This window comes from Centruroides sculpturatus, unplaced genomic scaffold (assembly GCF_000671375.1).
Source record: "Centruroides sculpturatus isolate CEXI.00-Female unplaced genomic scaffold, Cexi_2.0 scaffold1336, whole genome shotgun sequence".
NCBI lineage: Eukaryota > Metazoa > Arthropoda > Arachnida > Scorpiones > Buthidae > Centruroides > Centruroides sculpturatus.
In genome coordinates this window covers 141,640-166,223 of record NW_019385428.1, presented here as the reverse complement: position 1 = coordinate 166,223, position 24,584 = coordinate 141,640, and the positions used below count along the sequence as shown (strand labels likewise).

At 24.8% G+C, this 24,584-nt stretch overlaps 1 protein-coding gene across 1 annotated transcript in view; it reads right to left on the bottom strand.

Moving 5' to 3' along the window:
• Window positions 1–21,298, bottom strand: part of LOC111638887 (synaptogenesis protein syg-2-like) — a 43,649-nt gene extending 22,351 nt beyond the window's left edge. Inside the window, exons 1-2 of the mRNA XM_023384658.1 lie at window positions 21,222–21,298; window positions 16,588–16,638 (exon numbers count right to left, since the gene is read on the bottom strand). Of these exons, the coding sequence (XP_023240426.1) occupies window positions 16,588–16,638; window positions 21,222–21,282 (112 nt within the window). The 5' untranslated portion in view covers window positions 21,283–21,298. The remainder of the gene's footprint in view (window positions 1–16,587; window positions 16,639–21,221) is intronic.
• Between the last annotated feature and the right edge of the window lie 3,286 nt (window positions 21,299–24,584).

Genomic DNA, 24,584 nt, shown 5'->3' with positions numbered 1-24,584 from the left:
ACTTTTAAAGAAATTCGAAACTAAATATAAAAAATCCTATCATCAGAATGAGAAGTTTCATACTTCAATTTTCCTATATTCTAAAACAGAAAAAAATAATTTGTTTTAAGTAAAATATTTATAATTACTTTGCATAGAAAAAAGTACATTTAAAAAAATTTTTAAACTATTTTATTGCTTCTCGAAATATTCATTGTTTATTTATTAACATGTTTTTTAAATAATAGAATGAAATGTTTAGGAAGCAATTTAACCGTTTTCATTAAATTTATCACAATTGAATTATATGACAAAACTTAAAATTTTTTTATACATTGTTCATAAATTATTCTGAATGAAATTATTTATTATTATTTTAAATTATTTTTATTTATATACATAAAAATAATGTTTATTTCATCATTACTTAATAATANTTACAGGCAATTTCGTCTCTGCTATTAAAAATTACAATGTGTTAATAACTCCATTACTTCATTTATTTCGGACTTTTTACGTTCTAACTCTTGATGACACCTGCTTTAATTATATTCCAACAGAATTCCATTTTCAATTGTAATTCGTATTACAGAGAGATTCTTTAATTGAGAAATTTTTTAAATGTTGAGAAAATTAATGTGTTCCCAATCAATTTAATTCTTTCTTCTTTACGGTAAATATTAATCAAGTTTTTCTCCTTTTCTTCAATAAGAGAAAGCTTATTTACACTTTATTGATTATAATTTATAACGCTAAAATTCTACTAAATTGAATGAATCTTATTCTATCCTTTAAGTCTTCTCGCATTTTATTCCACTTTTTTCTTATTGATTCTGGGAACAACAATCTATTTACAAATTTATTATAGCGGCATAGTTGAGAAAATTCGAAGTTAATGTAAGTGATCAAATTTAAAAGTTTTACTAAAAATAAATTTTTTAAAATGGTCTTCTCATTAATAAATTCTAACCGAATAAAAAGGTTTTTATATTTCGCTTTTATCTTCGAAATTTTACTTAAATTAAAAATTTATTAGCATTTTATATAAATATTTAAATTCATTGTTTAATTTAAATCTGGCTGGGATTTGTTATTCTGGAATAAGTTAAAACTCAACATTATGCAAAAGTAAATTTTTAATTTAATACATTTGGCATTAACTATATCTACAAAACTGTTTTATATAGGCTATATATTATTTACATAAGATATCAAATATTAGAAAATAATTTCCAGGTTTCTGGAAATTATGGAAAGATAGTTATGGAAAGATTTTATCAATAATTGAACAGAATTGATAAAATTATTTTCTAAAATATATCTAAGAACAAATCTATTCAATTGTAAAAGACAAAAAAGCTGTTTTTTCTTAGAAAAACTTAAATTTAGTAATTCTAAAATACTTCTACTTACTAAATCCGAAAGAAACAATCAGATAAGCAAGAAAACCGTAACCAAACAATTGGATTTTACAGTCATTTACATATAACATGTGCTGAAAAATTGATCCAAATGAGAAAGTAATTCCCAATAATATAGTTCAACCTTTTCATGTAAAGAAAGCAATTTTAATATAATAATTCGTATGAGAATTTTACAGAATTCCTGTTTATATTGCTGTAATTAATTAGTGATATTCTAATGAATAATTTACTAATAAGTCTAATTTATACAGGAATGCTAATTCCCTATTTCAGCAATTTAATTTGAGACTATCAATACAAATCTTATGACAAGAAATATGAAGAATGAGTTTACGTATTATTTTAATAATTTCTTACGAAATTAATTGCATTAGCATTAAATATATGCAGTATATAGCAGTGTACGTATCAGTACATGTAAAATAAACACAATAACAGTTTCATTTTAAACTGAGCCAAACCCGATTATTTCAAATAATTAAATTGAAATAAATTCATCAATGAATTTTAAATTTTATGAAAAAAAATGTTATAATTTTAATTAAATATAACTTTATTTCAATTGTAATTTTTTATTGGCAATTTTCTTCGGTAATAATATTTACAGTTTAAATTTAAAAAATTGAAAAGATATAATTTTTTAATTAATTAAATTAACAGTTTTAAGAAATAATTTTAAAACATTTCTTATTATCGAAATTTATAATAAAATTTTGTTATTTCTTTTTTCTGCAGTAAATAAAACAGCCTTTTAAACCATACCTATTAGGGAGATTTAGCCAGGCCACTGTGTGGTGAGATGGAGCCCAAAATATTCGGGACAGACTGACCATGAAATTTAAAACTTTTGGGAATTGTTTATGTAGAGCCAACGCCTTTTCGCCTCGACCCTACATAATATATTTTTTTTAATTTTATTTTCTGCATACAGTTTAGAGGGGCTCATAGACCTATTTCCTCTCAGAGCAATAAGAGGCCTTTAACATAATATATAAGCTAAATTTATAATTAAATATAATAATAATAACAAATTTATCTTAAAATGTGTTACTTCTGTTTGCTAAATCCAGCTTATTGTCTTAAAATCTTTTAAAATTATTTAAATAATTCCTTTATCTTCTATTAAAAAATTACCTACTATTCAATTTAGATCAGCAACTTAGCAGCTATTAATGGAAAATATGTTTTCTTTGCTAGGATATTCATAAATATGATATTTAAAAAAAATCGAGTTAACGATGATGATATCCAATGAGAGAATTTTTTTAACAGTTATAAAAAGAAATATGTTTATTAAACTGGAATGCAAATGATTAAATCTTTCAGATTATAGACCTACTTATAATGTATTATTATTGACAATTTTTATTAAAAATGAAGAATTTTTATATATTAAATAATTCATCAAAAATTATAAAATTTTCCAGTTCAAATTACCTTTAGAAGTAAAGAAGATATAAGTGTCTATAGTAAAATTATCTGTCTTTAAATGAACAGGATAATAAAGCCACACGTTATTTAATTTTGTACTCCTAATTTAATTTATTATTTTTAACCTCAATTACAACACGTGAATGAGATTTGCAAATTTTCATGACGCCACTTGTTGTCAAATTTATTTTTACATTGCCTATTCTTTCAAATTGTTTACAAGCTGTCAAATGTATTTTAAATCAACTATTGTTCTTCAGACGTTAACATTAATCCTAGCATTACTCTTGCAAGTTGTGTCTTTGTTCTTGAGGTTTAAAAGAAAATGTTTTTATCCTGATAACATTGCATATGATCCACGTGTATTATGTTATAAATATTGATGGCATATTTTAGATATCGTCATTTTTCATTTGTATTCGTTTTTAGAAAAACTTTCACATTATTTAAATTTAATAAAAGGTAATCCTGTTCATTCAGATAAGAATTAATGCACGTATACAGAAGTATTTACGAAAATTTTTATTTAAAATTCTTAATTTTTCATAATTTAATAGATGAAGTTATTTTATTAGGCTTAGATTTTTGATGTTCATCCTTGATTGATTAATGAAAAAATGTTTAAAAAATACGCAGTATTTTTTTAAATAAATCAAATTTTCTTCTAAATTCTATGAAAAAATCATATAAGCTAGGCCACAGAATAACTGTTTCCTTTATAGACATTTAAAGCTTTTTCTGATAGCTGGAAAGATGCTAAGAATCATCTGTTCTGAGAGACGATAAACAGCTCCAAACCAAATAAATTTCATCCCAAACATAACAAAAGATTGATATTATCGCTTTTAGCCAAGCTCCTTCACAGATTTTCACTTGAATATTTTATATATAACACTAATCGAAACAAATTTCGATAAATAATTCAATTTTACTTACCTAATAAACAATATTGACAATAATTTATTATTTAAAATGAAGGTATATTAAAGAAAATCGCATCGAAAGGAAATTAAAGTAAATCTAAATTTTTATTTTATTTTAAATAAATCTTTATAGATATTATTCCAGAAAAAAAGATTTCCTAGAAAACAATAGAATGGTTTCTTTAATTTGCATAATAGCAAAATTTTACATCAACTTTTGTATAAATAGAATCCACTAAAATTGACTATACAAATGCATAAGTTTATTGCAAAATCGAAGATTGTATTCAAGTAATTTACAGTTCAACAGAATTTACATTCATTTTTATTTCTGCAGTTCAATCGAGTTACTTGTAAAAGTTAAGTGAATATGGAAATAGGAATTGTGTGAATTTAAATATTCCTTTGACAGCATAAACTGCGGAAGTAATTCTACATTTATTACTGATAAATTCATTCTTTTGCTATGATACATTATTAAGTGTGTATAATATATCTATATTTCTGCGTAATTACAATTTATATAGAAATTTAATCAAATATGCTTAATATTTTACAGATATCGTTCTTAATTTTACTCAATTATTTCCAATATTTATTTATAGACGTGTATTCGAATCGAAGAATTCGAACAATTCTCATTAAATCGTATGAATTAAATCCTGACAACACAAAAGCAGTTATCAACTTACTTTAATTTGTAGTAGGAAATCAATAACGTACAAAATTTTCTGTAAAATGATCTTAATTATAAAATAAAAGAAAACTGTTAATAAAATCAAACTTCTCAATTTTAGCAATTAAAATATTTCGATCAAAATTAAATCAATTATGTCAAAGTGTTTCAAATAATTTACACAACTTCAATGACTCTTCAAAGGTATTAAGCATGAAACCGATATTCATTTAACATTCTGACATTCTCTTTATCACGTTTAAAACTACCGCATGAAATATTTAATGCTTCTTCAAAAGTAGTTAAAATATATTATCTGCTGTTAAATAACCTTTTTTTCCCCTTAAAATTATTTTAGAATTTACGAATTTATCATAGAAAATTTCAAATTTTTACAACATTTTATATTGAAGTCTCGTCGTTCTATTGCATAGGCCTACGATGTTATTATTTATCATCATCCTATCGAATTATTTCGCCATTAATTACAATTATTATTAATAATAACGTTATAATATAGACACTATACTGAAATTGCAAGCCTTTCGTTATAAATATATATTTAGATACAAATTTTTATAATTTTCCGTAAACAAAAATTATTTATGATTATTTGTTCGGTTAATACTGTATATTCCGTATATACATATAAAGCGCTTTGTTAAATTGTTCAGTAGATACATACTAAAGAATGTACAGTATACAATATATTACATAACGAGCAATTATTTATTGTGACATTGTTACAATGTCAGGCTACAATTTTTAATCATATTATTTAATTTAAAATATATGCTCTCCACCTCAAATTAGTAGTGGCTTGCCCCTATACATCATACTTTTCCTTTAACAATACAGTCATGCCGGTCATATATTAAATCCTTTCAGGGGAAAAGATTTGAATTGAAATAACGTGTCTTCCGGTTTACATCGGAAATTAATGTATAATTAATCGGGGCCTGCTGTCCCTTCAATTTACATGTCTGGTCTTGTCTTTCTAGTCTATCTAACTTCTTTCTCGCGATTAAAGAAGAACAGACAACGGACGGAAGACAGTAAGAATTTATAGGTCTACAGTGTTTTAAAATTGCAGCTCAATTAATGTGATTCTTCAATATATATATTGGAAGATTTTAAATGTGATAAATGATTAATTTTTAATATAAAGAAGGACCTGAAATTTTCACAAAANTTTAAATTTTACATAAAATTTAAAAACTTATAATTGTAAATAAAATAAAATAAATCATTTATCTTCTTTTAATTTATGCCTATAGTTATATTTAAGTAAAGTTAATATATTCAACTCAAATTATTTACAAGCAGAGACTAACTTAGAGATTTAAATGTCGTCTGTGTATATATGTATATGTTTTTCTCTGTTATGTTCATCGATTCGAAAAGAAAAAGGATAATTTTACCAAACAGGAAAATGTTCAAAGACTTAATAGTTTACTTGGTATTGAATTGGAAAAGGTGGTTCAATATGGGCGAAGACAGACAGGAACAAAATGTCTTTTCCATGGTACTCGATTCAAAGAAACCGAAAGAGAAAATTTACTGGCAACTTGAGTAACTTAAATGATGTAGTTTATTGTTAAAAGAAGACGAATTAGTATAATACGAAGAGATAAGCTTGGAGCAAGCATAATTTGATAAAATTTTCATAAATATTAAGAAGTATATGGCATTCTCATGATAAATGTCTACCAATGATATTGGATTATATTAATGTATTATTCGTTGTGCCGCCGTTATCTATCATTCAACTGTTAGTTTANATTTTAAAAATTTTGAAATTCGAATTTAAATTCAAATTGGTTCGATTACAGAACAATTGTAAATGTTCCAGAAAATTGATCAAATTGAAAATAGTTCGTTTGACTGGATGTAAAAATTCTCTAATTAGTCTGGAAATGGGGGACCTAATTCTTGCATTCTGTAAAAATGGGTAAGATTGGCTATAATGTAATTATCTTAATCTTCACTATCATTACTTTTTGCCCACAAATAAAAACCCAGCGAAGTGGGTTCTTGCAGCTAGTTTAATATATTTTTGAAACTGATTTTCAGAAAACATTACTTTCAGTAACAATAAAAATAAGGATAGAAACATCCTTATTATTGTTGTTGTTGTTGTTAATTATGAATATTTCAAAATTTGTGTGTCTTAATTTTGAAACTTATTTTCAAATTTGTCATTATCAAACAACTTTTTCCACATAAATAATGCATTAGATTAAATAAGTTTGAAACAAATAAAAAATAATTTTTATACTTCCAATGTTTCATATGATAAAATAGAAAAGTCAGTTAATGTGTTCTCTTCATTGACTTATGGCAACTGACGTTATTCTTAACTCGATAAAAACTACATCTTGTTTCTTCTTCTGTATTTGTCAGAGTGAATAACTCAATTTTGTTGTCAGACTTCTTTTTATTTTTCTCTGTCTTTTTTCCTCCATTATGCAAAAATACACTACTAATAACGGAGATAACAAGCTATTTAGAAAGAAATTTCTTTAAAAGATTCTTCTATTGTTAATTCTGCAATGTACACTATGTACACTCGAGTTTTCTATGTTAAGATGGTTGTACACATCTGGAAGTTGACAGTTCCACATACTTTTGATATTTCCAGCGCTTCAATATAGGCTATTGATCCCACGAGTACTGTTGAACAACCATAGGAACAATCGCCAAACTGTATTCCAACTTTCGATACTTTATCACAAATTTCTATTCCTGTAACTAGTTAATTTTCAAACGAGAATTTGGGGTGCAATTTAGCATCATCTACTCGCTTAAGTCCTCTCCATTTTCTACTTAAAGGCAGATTATTACGTTGGAAAGTTAATTTTAAATACTTAACCTAACTGATATTGCTTTCTGAAGAGAGTATTTGAAAGATTTCATTAATTAAACTTTAGTTAAATTTAAATAAAATCGGCTAGAAAATGCAAGTTTAAAAAAATTAAACTATATTTAATAAGCAGTCTCTTATAAAATTCATTTAAGACTCATGTATTCAATAAAATAGCCAATTTATAATATAACTGTCAACTAATAACGTACCAATGTGGCTCATGTGGCAAGATTCGGTGAGATATTATAGATAAAAGTCAAGATGACTAGTAAACGTATCTCATGAGTACCATAAATATGCCTACCATTAATCTTGCCTGATATTCTGAAAGGAAAATGCTAAGAGTAGGAATACTTTTAAAATTTTATAAGTTCATCCTTTTAGTAATATTCGGGTGTCTAAACAAGAATTTTAAATATACATTCATTAAAAGTTTTTAATGCGTTTGAAAGTTAGAACAGAGCTGAAAATAAAACATTAAGCGTCACTTTATTGCCTCTTTTTATTCTCATTTTAATAATTTCGAGTGTGATATTCAAGGCTGTGCAATTTTGCATTATGTAAATAGCATGTAACCATATATTTTTCTTGATAGAATTTTCTGATAGCTTTGATTTATACAACTCGTTTGATGAATGTTTAATAGATTTACATTCTGTTTATTTACATAATGAAAGAAAAAGTGGCTAAAAGGGTACAAAATCGGTTTAAAAAAATCTATAATGGAAACTAATTCTTGAGAGTATGATTCGAATGAATTTTATAAAAGCCGTTCCAACATCTTGTATAAATGATGAATGCATTACATTAAGTAAAATTTGGCAGCGAATTTTAATTATAAATTTCCATTTCAAGCCAATATTTTAAGAGTAAAAAATTATCATACGAAAATATAAAATGATTAATAATGAAATGTCGCAGTATATATAAAATTTGCTAGCATTTTTAAAGATATCATTTGAATTTCTTTTAAAGGAAAATTGATTTTTTCATTTAAAAAATATCGAAATGATATACAATGTAATATTCATTTTTTAATTAATCAAATGGAGCATTATCTGAAACGGAGATAATTATATACTAAATCAAACTGATAAGCATTGTTATTTTTACTTATTTTTTCAAAAATTAAAGTATTTTTGCGCAATTATTCTTATGAAAAGATATTCTTTTAAAGAAAGAAAAAAAAACAATGTCTTTGCCTAAGGATACTTATTTATGGCTTGCTTTAAACTAACGGACCATTGACAACTATTGGAATATTTTAATGAGCAATCTTACTCTACTGACAAAAGATGTTCATTTATCTTTTTTTTTTATATCAAAAATCTTTTCATAAGTAAAAATTTCTTACTTTTATTCTAATAAATAGCGGATAAACACAGATATAGGCCTAATAATTAGATATAAAATATTTAAGTCATAAATATTTATATAAACAACATTATTTAGACTTTCGATTATTTTGGATATAAAATATGAAATTAAATTTATACTATTATTTTAAAATGTATATATTTTTACTACTAGAACATTTATCTAACAGAGTTTATATTTTGATAAAATAATTTAACTATATAATATAAAAAAAAATCGATTTTATTCTGTTGCTAATTATGTTTAGCTACACAAGATGAATAAAGGAAAAAAAAATTGTATTTTCTTGAAAACTTCGTACATTACCCCTCGTTTGTCAGAACAAAAGCTAAATAATTGGCGTCGGTTTGTAATTTTTAGCTATTATCTCAATACTTCACACAGCTCATAAATAAAAGAATGAAGTAATTTATAGTTTCCGAACTAAAACTGGAAAGTTTATGAAGGGTAAATCTACTCGAGCCGTTGAAGCCGTAAATTACGATAGCTTTACTCTTGAAAAAAATGACATATTTTCTAAAGAGTGTAATTTCTGTGAAGTTCACATATCTGAAAACATTTCTTCCTTACAAACTTAAGATTAAAGTAGATGCCTGTAAATGCGTAAAGAATGCAAGAAATGTTACCATTCATATAATAAAATGTTTATTTGCAAAAATTGCATCAAAACTTATAAAATTTATTTATAGCTTGAAAAATTTTAAGTGTTGCAACAACAATTACAACTAGGTGTATCGGCCAATATTACTTCGTATTCAGTATAGTGAATTTATAACTATGTAACATTTAAACTTAAAAAAAAACTGTATTTGTTTTATTGATTATAATTTATAAAATATTCATAAAAATAAGCGCTTTTTTTATTTGTAAAATTCAAAATTTTGCACGCATTAAACTGTTATTTGCTTAACTGACCGCTAAAATATAGTCTATATTATATATATGTGTGTGTATGTGTGCGTTATTTAGGAAGAGGCTATTTTGAAAATATCTCCAATATATCATAATGTGGAGTATTTTATCTCCTTTTAGATGATTTGGTAATAACTTCCATTATCGTCTCCTTTTAGATATAGTTGAGATGTTGAAGTATCCTAAATGCATCATGAGAGTAGGAACCGAAATTGCTATTTTCTAACGATAACGATAGTGTGCACAACAATGTGCAATATTAGCAAAAATTTTATTGGGTAATTTGCAAAATTGAAGCTCGTGAAGATCAAATTAAATATAGAAAAATTTATATCATAAATTTACGTTTTTAAATAAATTTTAACCAAGTAAAAATATTTAAGTGATATTTCNCTTGAAACTTGAATACAAAATTCATAAAAATTAAACTGCAATTATCTGATTTAAAACATTTTAAATGCCCAGCAATCATATTTTGACTCATTTAAATAACATAGGAATTATTTTAAACATAAAATCAGCAATTTCTAACACAAAATGCCTGTGCACATTGCTTATTGGATTCATCAGTATATAACCAAAAAAATATGTTTTGACATCATTATTTAATATAACATATTTGAATTTTAGAAGGTAAATTGTTTGATCGATATTAGCCTAACTTAACATTTTGAATTTCAGCTTTTTCTTCATTTAATCAATCAATAAAGCTTCTACTGATAAAATTGATTGAACGAATGAATTTAGTAGTAATGATTAGCAATTAATATTGGATTACTTTTATGTAAACTTCTGTTAACCGGTTTTTGAAAAATATAAATGAATTTTTGAAATAAGGCTATCAGAATATCGATTGAAATTTGCTGTCACTAATTTTGATAACCTCAAACCGCTACTAGATGTTTTCAAATGCATGAAAGAAACTCGCCGTAAACGTGAAGCTAGATAGGGTGTTGACGTTAAAACATGCTAATAAATTACTAAAATTTTCAGAAAAGAGTTTAATTAGAGGAATCGCTTAATTTGAAAACAAGATACTCTTGTCAATGTTGCTACTCTTTATAAATTGCATTAGGAGACAGCAAATCGAAAAAGAATCGTTCTGACGGAGAAATCTTATTAACATTACTTGTGATAGGTGAGTTATAAAGCAAAAGAACAGATATTTCTGAAATGAAATTGCTACTGTTATCTAGTTATATAGTTTCTACTCTTTTCGAATGATAAAAGAAAAAAGAGTTTATATCTTTTATATAGATAATCAATTGATGTTCTGAATTGAGAGTATCAACCTCTATGATGGAACAATGTTTCAACAATATCCGAAATGTTATAAACTAAAACTTCTCTTTTCTCTCTAACAAGGAGGAAACGAAATAAGAGGTGAGCTTGTTTAATTTAAGTATGATTAAAACAATTAACGACAGATATTACATGAATTTAAATTACGTTAAAAGGTTTAATATGTTAGGATGTTTAAAATTCGATATTATTTCAAACGAGTTGATGACAAGTAGGTTAAAATATAGGAAAATCAATACGGGATTGTTGCAACAGCTAGTGAAATGATCATTTTCAAACTTCAATTTCATAGCGTTATAGCAAACTTCTGTTTATTTTACAAAGTTTATATTTAAGATTTTGGCATAATTTTTAAATTAACTTAATTAGAATATGAGATAAGAGATATAAATTATCAAAAACATAGATTTGAAGTTAAGTGCTTTAATTCTGTTAATTGCTTAAAAAGTTAAGAATTAAATTGTAAAATTCTGTTAAGAAGCTAATCTTTTAGGAAACTACATTAATATTCTATTCCAGGTGCGAAGAAAAATATTTTCATAATTAGTTGTCTTGTATAAAATTGAAAATCGCTTCTTACATTATAACTATTGTTATCTGTTATCTCGATTCTTCATTTTTTCCTCCATTTTTGATCCCTACTCAATTTAACGACTTTTTTCAAATGCTCATAGATATCTTAAGAGATACAGTTAATTAACTTTTTTCTAAATTTATTTTTTCATTCTCAATTATTTAAAAGAAAAACAACTAAATCAATTATGAATATACTTATAAGGCTAAATGATAGGCCGTTTCTTCTTTCTGTTCGAATTTTCATCTAAAGTTTTTCATTACTAATTTCAACAATAACTTTTTCTCTTTATTAAAACGGATCTTTTTAATTTTTATTTATCGTTTACAGGCAATTTCGTCTCTGCTATTAAAAATTACAATGTGTTAATAACTCCATTACTTCATTTATTTCGGACTTTTTACGTTCTAACTCTTGATGACACCTGCTTTAATTATATTCCAACAGAATTCCATTTTCAATTGTAATTCGTATTACAGAGAGATTCTTTAATTGAGAAATTTTTTAAATGTTGAGAAAATTAATGTGTTCCCAATCAATTTAATTCTTTCTTCTTTACGGTAAATATTAATCAAGTTTTTCTCCTTTTCTTCAATAAGAGAAAGCTTATTTACACTTTATTGATTATAATTTATAACGCTAAAATTCTACTAAATTGAATGAATCTTATTCTATCCTTTAAGTCTTCTCGCATTTTATTCCACTTTTTTCTTATTGATTCTGGGAACAACAATCTATTTACAAATTTATTATAGCGGCATAGTTGAGAAAATTCGAAGTTAATGTAAGTGATCAAATTTAAAAGTTTTACTAAAAATAAATTTTTTAAAATGGTCTTCTCATTAATAAATTCTAACCGAATAAAAAGGTTTTTATATTTCGCTTTTATNTAATTTTATGTTTTGAAATAAATTTAATTTAAGCAAATATTTTAATTTATATTTTTAATCGCGAATTTAAATATTAAAATTATAAATATGTATAATATATATTTTTAATATAGTATCAAATCTGCTTACACGGTTTTTCTTTATATGTTAAATAGCATTTTCAGCGAAATGCTGTATTGTAAAAGATATTATTAGCTAATTTATCGTTATGATCATAATAAAAATGTCAAATGGCTTCATTTGTGAATGTTTTATTTTAAATAATTCGCAATCCATTTACATTTAACTATCCACAGCTAACGTTTAAACGCTTTGTGTTAAGTGTAAAATCGTCCTTAATCACTCGAAATGCAAACTTTTGCATATTAAGAACATTTACGATTTAATTTACGCCTTTAGTACATATATAACTTTGATATTTCTTTACCTAAGTCAAATTAATTTACAATAAATCTGTTATAATACATTTGAAAATACTTGATACTTTCCACTTAAATAAGCATTACTCTTCTTTCAAACGAAAAAAATTGCTTGTAGTCGATATGACAACCAAATTCGCTGCATAAGTGATCGTTAAAATATGCCTTCGGGTAATATTCACATTTTAATGTAACTCGCAAATGATAATATGAGAACGGTTGCCCGACTCATCTAAATTTATTGCCTTCCATCTATCGATAGCCAAGATACATTAAATATGGAAAGAGTATAATTTTGTTACATTTTTCAAAATATTATTTTTGGAAAATTATATTAAAAAAGAAAAATATTATTATTGACTATTTTCTAACATTATTAGAAGAGGCAATATTTCTTTTTTTTTAATTAATCTTTAGGACGCAAATCAATAAAAACACAATAAGGTTATCTTTCGAAACTCTCTTTAAATGCGAATAACCGAGTTTCNAGTTGAGAAAATTCGAAGTTAATGTAAGTGATCAAATTTAAAAGTTTTACTAAAAATAAATTTTTTAAAATGGTCTTCTCATTAATAAATTCTAACCGAATAAAAAGGTTTTTATATTTCGCTTTTATCTTCGAAATTTTACTTAAATTAAAAATTTATTTACCTAAAAACCTTTAGAAATTTGTTTCTGAATCTCCAGAAGTTAAAGCTTTGTCTCCGAATCCTCAAAATATAAAAAAAAAAAATACTAAAAGGTTAATGTTTCTTTAAGCTTTCTAATCAATATTTCGTATATTATTGATTGTTGGAGTCACCCACTGCAGTCTCTTAACGCTTTATTTGAATTATCATGCTTTAGTAAATTCTACTTAAAAAAAGGGAATCTAATACACCAAATCCTCTGAAAAGAAATGTAGAAACGAATGAAAATATTCTAAACTATGCACGATGCTAAACTAATAAAATATATGATAAGTATCTACCATGATATAAAACGGGGGTTTGAAATTATATGTCTCGTTGAGCACAAACTAGAGAAAACTGAAGACACATATAGTAAAATTCATCGGTGCATATTCTAGAAAGATTTAATTAGTATTAGTGAAACAAGACTCATAAGTACGGTCGACATAACACAATAGTCAGCGTTGAAACTTTGTGGATGATGTGATAACATTGAATGATGCATAGTCCGCAATACAACTCTGCCTTCGCACTATCGCTTCGTATTTTCTTCTGAAGCAAGGCATTTTTATAGAGCATCCAAAAATTCTTAAACAAATCTCATATTCACTAAAGTTTTAAACTAAATAATAATTAAAAGAATATTGTTGTGTTGTTATATTTGTATAAAATGTTTTATTAAAAAAGCCATCCACTATTTAATGAATATGTTAAATTATCAAATAAAAATATAGAATACTTATTATATCTTTCGATAAGTACTACTTAAACAATAAGAGATTTCTTGAAAATAAGAGAAGATAAAAAAGTTTTCAATAATTTAACTTGTTCACTAAAAGATTTAAATTCAGCCTAAGAAAAGACAAATTGCATTTTGTTATGCCAAAGAAATCCTCCGAATAAAAGAAAAAAAAATACTTTTACTCATTTTCATTTTTAGTTCTGTCTACGTTCTGTTTCATTCTGACTACATTTTTTCCCTTTTCTTCCTTATCTATTACTTCTTCTTTATTTAGTTTTCACCTCCTTTCTTCCGAACGATCGGTCCGTCAGGGGTTTTCGTAAACATACATTTCCGTAGCAGAATTTGCTATCTTTTAATGTACTCAGCTGAGTGAATAATGCAAATAATAACACAACGGCATCTTTTTCTATCGGATAATCTAAGACTTATAAGTGACAAGAAACTAATAACATAAAAAAAAACTTTTATTCGTGATGATGGCTGAGTATTTCAATATATCTTATCTTTTCCAATTTTTTTCGTATTTTTTTATCTTTCGAATAGAATAATCATCATGAAAATTTCATACATCTGGGAATTAACACTTTACTTCCTTTAAGAATTTCCATAAAATCTAACTTTATCATACTTGAAAACAAACTTTAATGTAAACAGTGTTGTTTTGTTTTTAGCCGTAGTCTATCTAGCCTTTGGAAAAATCGATATTTTTAGTAGAATGTAAAATTTGATAAAAATTCAATTTAAATGTCTGTAATGTTTATCAAAAGTATCTGATCTTTGCTCAATAAATATTTATTATAAATATGAAAAAAAATAATATATGAATTTGAAAAGCTCATTTTCAAATATTTTTATAGTAAAATCCCTTACGGATTCGACTAGTTTCTAAATAAAGTTGTTTTCTTTTTCATGTTAGTTTCACATGAGATAGAGAATATTATAAAATTTTCCTGGGATGAGACTACTGTAATAATTTTACTGTAAACGATTTCATCGAGCCACGCTTTTACTTACATTAAGAAAACAATCGTTTTCGGTTCTGAAAATGCAAAATAAATGACAAGTCTTGTGTCATTTTCCTTTTCATCATTAGATCAAGGAAAAATCAGTGAGAAATATTCCTAAATGCGCAAAAATTATACAAATTTAAACTTTGGCAGAACATCTGGGATAAATCGATATGTCATTTTGATACATAACACAATACTTAATAACAGAATAAAAAGAGATTTTTATCGGGGAAAAAAGCGAGAGGAAACATCGTTAGCTCTAATTAAATTATATATTTTTGTATTTTTCCAAATATTTATACTGTATCAGCAATTATCAGTAAAGTCATTTTTTTCCCTCTTAATGTTAATTAGCTTTCTAAAAACAAAATATTTACATAATGCTATTTTGCAAATGATCAGTTATTGTTTATATCAAATTTTTTCCCATTGTAAATGTATTTTCATAATTAAAGTCTTAGACCAAATGCAATAATACATTCATAATTTAAAAGAGCTAATTACACTTCAATTAAATATTTTTTTAATTAATTAGTTTATTTTTTATAACTAAGTGAAGAAGCTCTTCAAAAATGAATTAAGGTGGAAAAATTTAGCAATATTCTGTATCATTTTTTATGTGAAAAAATATAAATAATTATTTTAATAAATTCAGCTTTCTTTTCTAAAACTTTTTAAACTCTATTAAAAATTCCTAATAATTCATCAGATACAATAATAACTGGTGAAAGTTGAAAGACTATAATGTATGACTTTTGTATGACTTTTAGAGATTATCAATCTATTTTTGCGTGATATAAAAAGATATCAAGCTCATATTTCAAGTTTTTTACATTCATTTTAATTTTTCGTGACTTTTTAGAGTGCATTGAAACACTCTCCTCATTAATCACCTGTTTGAATTGCTTATTTCGAAGGAAAAATTATAAATATGTATTTAAAATTTATTCTGTTTTATAAAATGAAAGTTTTACAGTTTTCTCAGAATTTATTTTAAAATTTACATTTTTATATGATCATTATTTCTGAAGTTTAATGATAAAATAGCTCAAATGGTATTTTAGTAATTAGCAAATCATCTAGTTACGCAAGTGTATTTAATAGCAGATGTTAATGATAAGTTGTAAAGCTAAATGACGTCCTGATGTAATCAAAATGCACTGAATTATACTCCTTGTAATAAGCAAAGACTTCTAGAATATTAATTCCTTTTATAATAAATTTTCTTAATAAAATTTTTACGCAATATTAATTTGTTATTTTCTTTCTGTTTTTTTTCTAAAAAAATGATTTATATTAAATCATACGCCGAATTTATAATTGCATAAAAACTATATGTAAAAAATAATTAGATTATATAGAACAACAATAAAATTAACTTGACTTACTTTGGTGCTCTCCTTCAACATCAACTGTTCTCAATTTAATTCCCGGTACTCCTAAAATATTATTTAAAAATGTTCATTATTAGTGTCTAGTTTAATTTATGCTCTGCTAAAGATGAAAATTATCATACATTCATCTAGAAACTTTGCCACACATTACCATTTTAATTTAATCAACTTAACTAGAAAAGAGTAAATTTCCCCGATCACGTGTCTCAACAGATAAATTATTATTACTATTTTTGCCTAATTTACTTTATAAAAATTGCATTAAACAAAAATACAACGCTTTAATTTAAAAAAAAATTTAAATTAGTAAAAAATGGCACTTTGTTTTTGTAGATTTTAAGCACATAATATATAATTATTGGTACTATTTTAAAGGATTTTCGACAATGTATTTTTTTATATAAAATATAATGAAATCCAGGTATGAAAAATGTTCTTATAAAATTTCATAGAATAGAACTTTTAAACTGTATTAGGAAATTTTATTGAATTTTTTAGTATTTATCATTATTTATTTAACAGATACATTGATAAAAAAATAAATAAAACAAATATACGAATGGTGCCCTACATAAATAAACAGACAAAACTTCATTTGTATGCTTAAAACAATATTTAATTTCTCTTCTGGTAACCTTCAAATATAAAACAATTCAAAGAATCCATTGACATTGTTTTCTTGCTTATATCAAAATTTAAAAGATTTCATCTGAATTTAATTTTCATATTTAACAATATAAAATAGGATTTATGAAAGATTTTTGTATAGTTATTATTTTAAATAACAAATAAAATCAAGTTAAATACATTCTGGAAAATCCTAGAATATGAATATAATTGGTTTGAAACAAAAGTGTCATCTGATATTTTCAAATTTACAAAAAAAAAAAAAAAAAAAAAAAAACACATAAATAATGCATTAGATTAAATAAGTTTGGAACAAATAAAAAATAATTTTTATACTTCCAATGTTTCATATGATAAAATAGAAAAGTCAGTTAATGTGTTCTCTTCATTGACTTATGGCAACTGACGTTATTCTTAACTCGATAAAAACTACATCTTGTTTCTTCTTCTGTATTTGTCAGAGTGAATAACTCAATTTTGTTGTCAGACTTCTTTTTATTTTTCTCTGTCTTTTTTCCTCCATTATGCAAAAATACACTACTAATAACGGAGATAACAAGCTATTTAGAAAGAAATTTCTTTAAAAGATTCTTCTATTGTTAATTCTGCAATGTACACTATGTACACTCGAGTTTTCTATGTTAAGATGGTTGTACACATCTGGAAGTTGACAGTTCCACATACTTTTGATATTTCCAGCGCTTCAATATAGGCTATTGATCCCACGAGTACTGTTGAACAACCATAGGAACAATCGCCAAACTGTATTCCAACTTTCGATACTTTATCACAAATTTCTATTCCTGTAACTAGTTAATTTTCAAACGAGAATTTGGGGTGCAATTTAGCATCATCTACTCGCTTAAGTCCTCTCCATTTTCTACTTAAAGGCAGATTATTACGTTGGAAAGTTAATTTTAAATACTTAACCTAACTGATATTGCTTTCTGAAGAGAGTATTTGAAAGATTTCATTAATTAAACTTTAGTTAAATTTAAATAAAATCGGCTAGAAAATGCAAGTTTAAAAAAATTAAACTATATTTAATAAGCAGTCTCTTATAAAATTCATTTAAGACTCATGTATTCAATAAAATAGCCAATTTATAATATAACTGTCAACTAATAACGTACCAATGTGGCTCATGTGGCAAGATTCGGTGAGATATTATAGATAAAAGTCAAGATGACTAGTAAACGTATCTCATGAGTACCATAAATATGCCTACCATTAATCTTGCCTGATATTCTGAAAGGAAAATGCTAAGAGTAGGAATACTTTTAAAATTTTATAAGTTCATCCTTTTAGTAATATTCGGGTGTCTAAACAAGAATTTTAAATATACATTCATTAAAAGTTTTTAATGCGTTTGAAAGTTAGAACAGAGCTGAAAATAAAACATTAAGCGTCACTTTATTGCCTCTTTTTATTCTCATTTTAATAATTTCGAGTGTGATATTCAAGGCTGTGCAATTTTGCATTATGTAAATAGCATGTAACCATATATTTTTCTTGATAGAATTTTCTGATAGCTTTGATTTATACAACTCGTTTGATGAATGTTTAATAGATTTACATTCTGTTTATTTACATAATGAAAGAAAAAGTGGCTAAAAGGGTACAAAATCGGTTTAAAAAAATCTATAATGGAAACTAATTCTTGAGAGTATGATTCGAATGAATTTTATAAAAGCCGTTCCAACATCTTGTATAAATGATGAATGCATTACATTAAGTAAAATTTGGCAGCGAATTTTAATTATAAATTTCCATTTCAAGCCAATATTTTAAGAGTAAAAAATTATCATACGAAAATATAAAATGATTAATAATGAAATGTCGCAGTATATATAAAATTTGCTAGCATTTTTAAAGATATCATTTGAATTTCTTTTAAAGGAAAATTGATTTTTTCATTTAAAAAATATCGAAATGATATACAATGTAATATTCATTTTTTAATTAATCAAATGGAGCATTATCTGAAACGGAGATAATTATATACTAAATCAAACTGATAAGCATTGTTATTTTTACTTATTTTTTCAAAAATTAAAGTATTTTTGCGCAATTATTCTTATGAAAAGATATTCTTTTAAAGAAAGAAAAAAAAACAATGTCTTTGCCTAAGGATACTTATTTATGGCTTGCTTTAAACTAACGGACCATTGACAACTATTGGAATATTTTAATGAGCAATCTTACTCTACTGACAAAAGATGTTCATTTATCTTTTTTTTTTATATCAAAAATCTTTTCATAAGTAAAAATTTCTTACTTTTATTCTAATAAATAGCGGATAAACACAGATATAGGCCTAATAATTAGATATAAAATATTTAAGTCATAAATATTTATATAAACAACATTATTTAGACTTTCGATTATTTTGGATATAAAATATGAAATTAAATTTATACTATTATTTTAAAATGTATATATTTTTACTACTAGAACATTTATCTAACAGAGTTTATATTTTGATAAAATAATTTAACTATATAATATAAAAAAAAATCGATTTTATTCTGTTGCTAATTATGTTTAGCTACACAAGATGAATAAAGGAAAAAAAAATTGTATTTTCTTGAAAACTTCGTACATTACCCCTCGTTTGTCAGAACAAAAGCTAAATAATTGGCGTCGGTTTGTAATTTTTAGCTATTATCTCAATACTTCACACAGCTCATAAATAAAAGAATGAAGTAATTTATAGTTTCCGAACTAAAACTGGAAAGTTTATGAAGGGTAAATCTACTCGAGCCGTTGAAGCCGTAAATTACGATAGCTTTACTCTTGAAAAAAATGACATATTTTCTAAAGAGTGTAATTTCTGTGAAGTTCACATATCTGAAAACATTTCTTCCTTACAAACTTAAGATTAAAGTAGATGCCTGTAAATGCGTAAAGAATGCAAGAAATGTTACCATTCATATAATAAAATGTTTATTTGCAAAAATTGCATCAAAACTTATAAAATTTATTTATAGCTTGAAAAATTTTAAGTGTTGCAACAACAATTACAACTAGGTGTATCGGCCAATATTACTTCGTATTCAGTATAGTGAATTTATAACTATGTAACATTTAAACTTAAAAAAAAACTGTATTTGTTTTATTGATTATAATTTATAAAATATTCATAAAAATAAGCGCTTTTTTTATTTGTAAAATTCAAAATTTTGCACGCATTAAACTGTTATTTGCTTAACTGACCGCTAAAATATAGTCTATATTATATATATGTGTGTGTATGTGTGCGTTATTTAGAAAGAGGCTATTTTGAAAATATCTCCAATATATCATAATGTGGAGTATTTTATCTCCTTTTAGATGATTTGGTAATAACTTCCATTATCGTCTCCTTTTAGATATAGTTGAGATGTTGAAGTATCCTAAATGCATCATGAGAGTAGGAACCGAAATTGCTATTTTCTAACGATAACGATAGTGTGCACAACAATGTGCAATATTAGCAAAAATTTTATTGGGTAATTTGCAAAATTGAAGCTCGTGAAGATCAAATTAAATATAGAAAAATTTATATCATAAATTTACGTTTTTAAATAAATTTTAACCAAGTAAAAATATTTAAGTGATATTTCTAACCAAAGAAAATAAGTACGCTTTCTCTCTCTCTCTCTCTCTCTCTCTCAAAATATTTCATATTTATATCTGATTTATTCAATTTAAAAAAAATCTATAAATCAGATTTGTTGAGGTTTTTGTGAAATAAAGACATATATTTTACATTGTGTATAAAAATAGATAAGTTATATATGCATATAGAATCTAGCCCATATCAATAATAAACCTATTTTGATAAGAGTTTCCACAATATACCTTACATTTTTGACATTATTTATTTTAATAAATATTTTAAGAAATTTATTAACAATTTAAAATATATTTCTTACTATTAATCTATAAAAATTATTTAGTTTAATTAATGTTTGTTCTGAGTAATTAAAAACAACATTTAATCCATAAACTAAATTTACCTGCATGGATAAATATCTGTAAATCCATAAGAATTATCATCCATAAGATGGAGTAGGACATTTTCTTAATATGTTTCGAAATCTATAAATATATAAAATAAGAAAATAAATATTTACTGATGCTGAAATCTATTAAAGATATTTATTTAGAAATACACAAAAAATCTTTTACGGATATTACTATTCACTTACATATAGGTCTATGAATAATTTCACTTTATATAAATTTTTTTTCGAATATTAACTTTAAATTATATTAAATTTTAAATATTTAATGCATTAAAATTAATTAAAAAATAATTTTATTTAAACAAGTTGAAGTTTATCATCAAAATAATATTGACAATAAGTTTTAAGTTTTACACGCACTTCGAATAATTAGTTTGTAAAATTGAATTAAAATTTTTTACATGTAAACTGTGTTATATATTATCAGCTAACGCTTCTTTTATTGATTTTTCTAATTTTATTAATATTAAAATTATGTATACTCTAGATTTGTTAGATAAACAGGACGAGATTTTATATTTTAATGTATTCTTTTCAGTTCATTTAATATAATATTTAAATATAAATGAACCAATTATATAAAAATTAAAAACAGTATTTATTTTATGTTGCATCAGTATAAAAATTAAGTAAATTTAAATTAATTAATTTATTATATATAATTACACTTGTTTTTTCTAATTAAATATTTATTGTAAGAATTTATTTCAGTAATTAAAAATTAAATATTCACTTTTATTATTGTACATATATCAAAAGAATTATACTACGTTGTTTTTTCTTTAAATATATATATAAATCAGTTTTTAAGCTACGAAAATCACTCATTTCTACAGATATATTTTCTATTTTAAACGTAAAATATATCCTTCCAGATCTACTGTAAATGGAAACGATATTTCGAGTTTCCGAATTAGCAAAAAATAAATAAAAAATAAAGTCATTATAAATAAACAACGATATGCTTTCAGTATACATTTAATAAAAGAAGCTTTATTAGTCAGCATATTAAATTATAAAATTAGTTTAGTCAGACAAGTCTAATGTTTCCAAAGTCATTTGATGTTATTATACAAACTCTTTTTAAACTGTGTTACGGACTCCACATAAATGAATATAAATGCATTAATTATTTTAGTAACTCGATATTTTGTATAAAAGCCTATTATAAAGAGTTATAAATATAGAATAGTTTCAAAACTTATTTCTTAAATAATTGCTATTCATTTAAAATCTGCCTTTGTATTAGCAGATAGAATTCTAATAGAGGGGATTGGTTTTTTTTTATTGTTGATGTGAATACAACCAGAGAAAAGCCAAGAATGAATTTATCTTGTTCGTCTTTATCATATATCTGTAGATAAAAAGCAAGCTTGATAGTTGACCAAAGCTTCCTGAGCAAAACAAACGTCTTTACTTCCTAAATAGCTAGTAAATGAGGATGCTGCATCACCACATACAGTACGTTCTGGATCATTAAATAGACGTCATATCAGTCGAAACATGTCAATCTCTTGCAAGATTTCACGCTCTGCGGAATTTTCTTTCTATTGTTCATTTAGCAATGTTCACAATCAAATACTTATCTTAAATAGGTTAACTGGTTCGTGAAATTATAAATAAACCAGAAATCAATCTTGATTCTTCTTAATTATCTTAACTAGTCCTTCCACTAATAAATATCTGATCGATTATTAACAACATTTCCGTAGTTCAAAAGTTTGTTTTCTTAACAATAAAAAGAATTTATAACTTTAATATAAGGTTTAGAAGAATAAAATTATAATTTTTTTTGAAATTTCTGTAAGAAAAGAAGTCAATTAATATTCTTTAGTGAAGTTTGAAGAGAGAAAATTCCTTTTTAATGGAGAAGAAAACAAAATAGAAGTTTCTTAGATGATCATTCTAACGGAAACACGAATTAAGGAATGAAAAGGTGTAAGGAAACATTTTGGAAACCATATCGCGAACTGGAGAGAAATCGAATGGTGAAGTGAACAGATCGAAATAAAAGTTTTAGAAGCTGAAAAGCCTCAAACACGGATTTTGTATTACAGACATGACCTCAATGGTGATATTGAGAGCAAACTATGTGTAGGCTCAAGTTGAATAGATTGAAAGTTTCTGAAAGACTAGCTATGCCGACTAATATTACCTTTTATCTCAGCCAAGCGAAAACGGCCTGTTTTGACAAAGTAATTTAACGTAGCTTTAGTATCGCTTAATAATAACTTAATTACATTTCCTTTTAAACTGATACATTCTAAGGTAGAATCGAAGTGATTCATTGCATAAAAATAAAACCCTATGGAAGTTTATCATGATAAGGTTTAAAATCTTCAGAAATGCAATAAATTATGATTTTATATTGTATAGTTACTTCTATATAATGATTTATAAGACAAGAAGAAGTATTTCAATTCATTTTCACTAGCGAATTTATGAGATTTTCACAATTTACTTAACATAAATAATAGTAATTTTAAATGTAAGTAAAGTAATTTAAATTTTATTTATTTAAAGTGACAAGTTTACATCATTTAAATAGTTTATTTTATAGAAATAAATAATTAAACTCGTACTATAATATGTATAGAATAACTTTCGTTATTATTAAATTTCATGTTCTTGTAAAAATTCTGAAAGTTAATTAAATATTTCAACTTTAATTATACATTAATAAATAAAACATTATTTATTAATCCGTAATTAAAATTTTGATAAATCTAAAAATATTTCAGAATTATTCAACGTCAGAATTAATATATTTTCTTTGATAAAATAATGAGAATTCAAAATAGCAGAAATATTTTATTCGTTCGCAACTACAACGTAAAAAACATTACAAAAATATTAATTATAATTAAATTTGATGTCTAATTACTTAATTTATTATAAATTCCTTACGTAATGAATCCTTGTTTGCTTATCTAGACAATATTTTCCCGTTGAGTAGATTTATTTGCTTTGTATAAGTATTACGAAGATAATATTTCGCCACTTCCCACACGTTTACATAATGACATACAGTAAATACCAGATATTAAGATTCATGTCCATTCCTACGAACATTGCAGAAGATCTTGTGAGGTCAAAATGTCCAAGGAGAAGGTAGCCTTAAGCATTCCCGATCGGATTTCAACAATCCCAAGAGCTTCCATGTACTCAACTCTAGAAGCATTCCACGGAACTGCTCCAGGAATGAACTGCCTGCTAAAAGTCGACCCACAAGAATAATGATATTGTGCTTTTAACCTTATTATAGGTCAAATGTTGAAAATTAAATAATATAGCTAATTTTCTATCATAAATCAATTTTAATTTATTGTATTAATTCTGTATTATTATTTTATA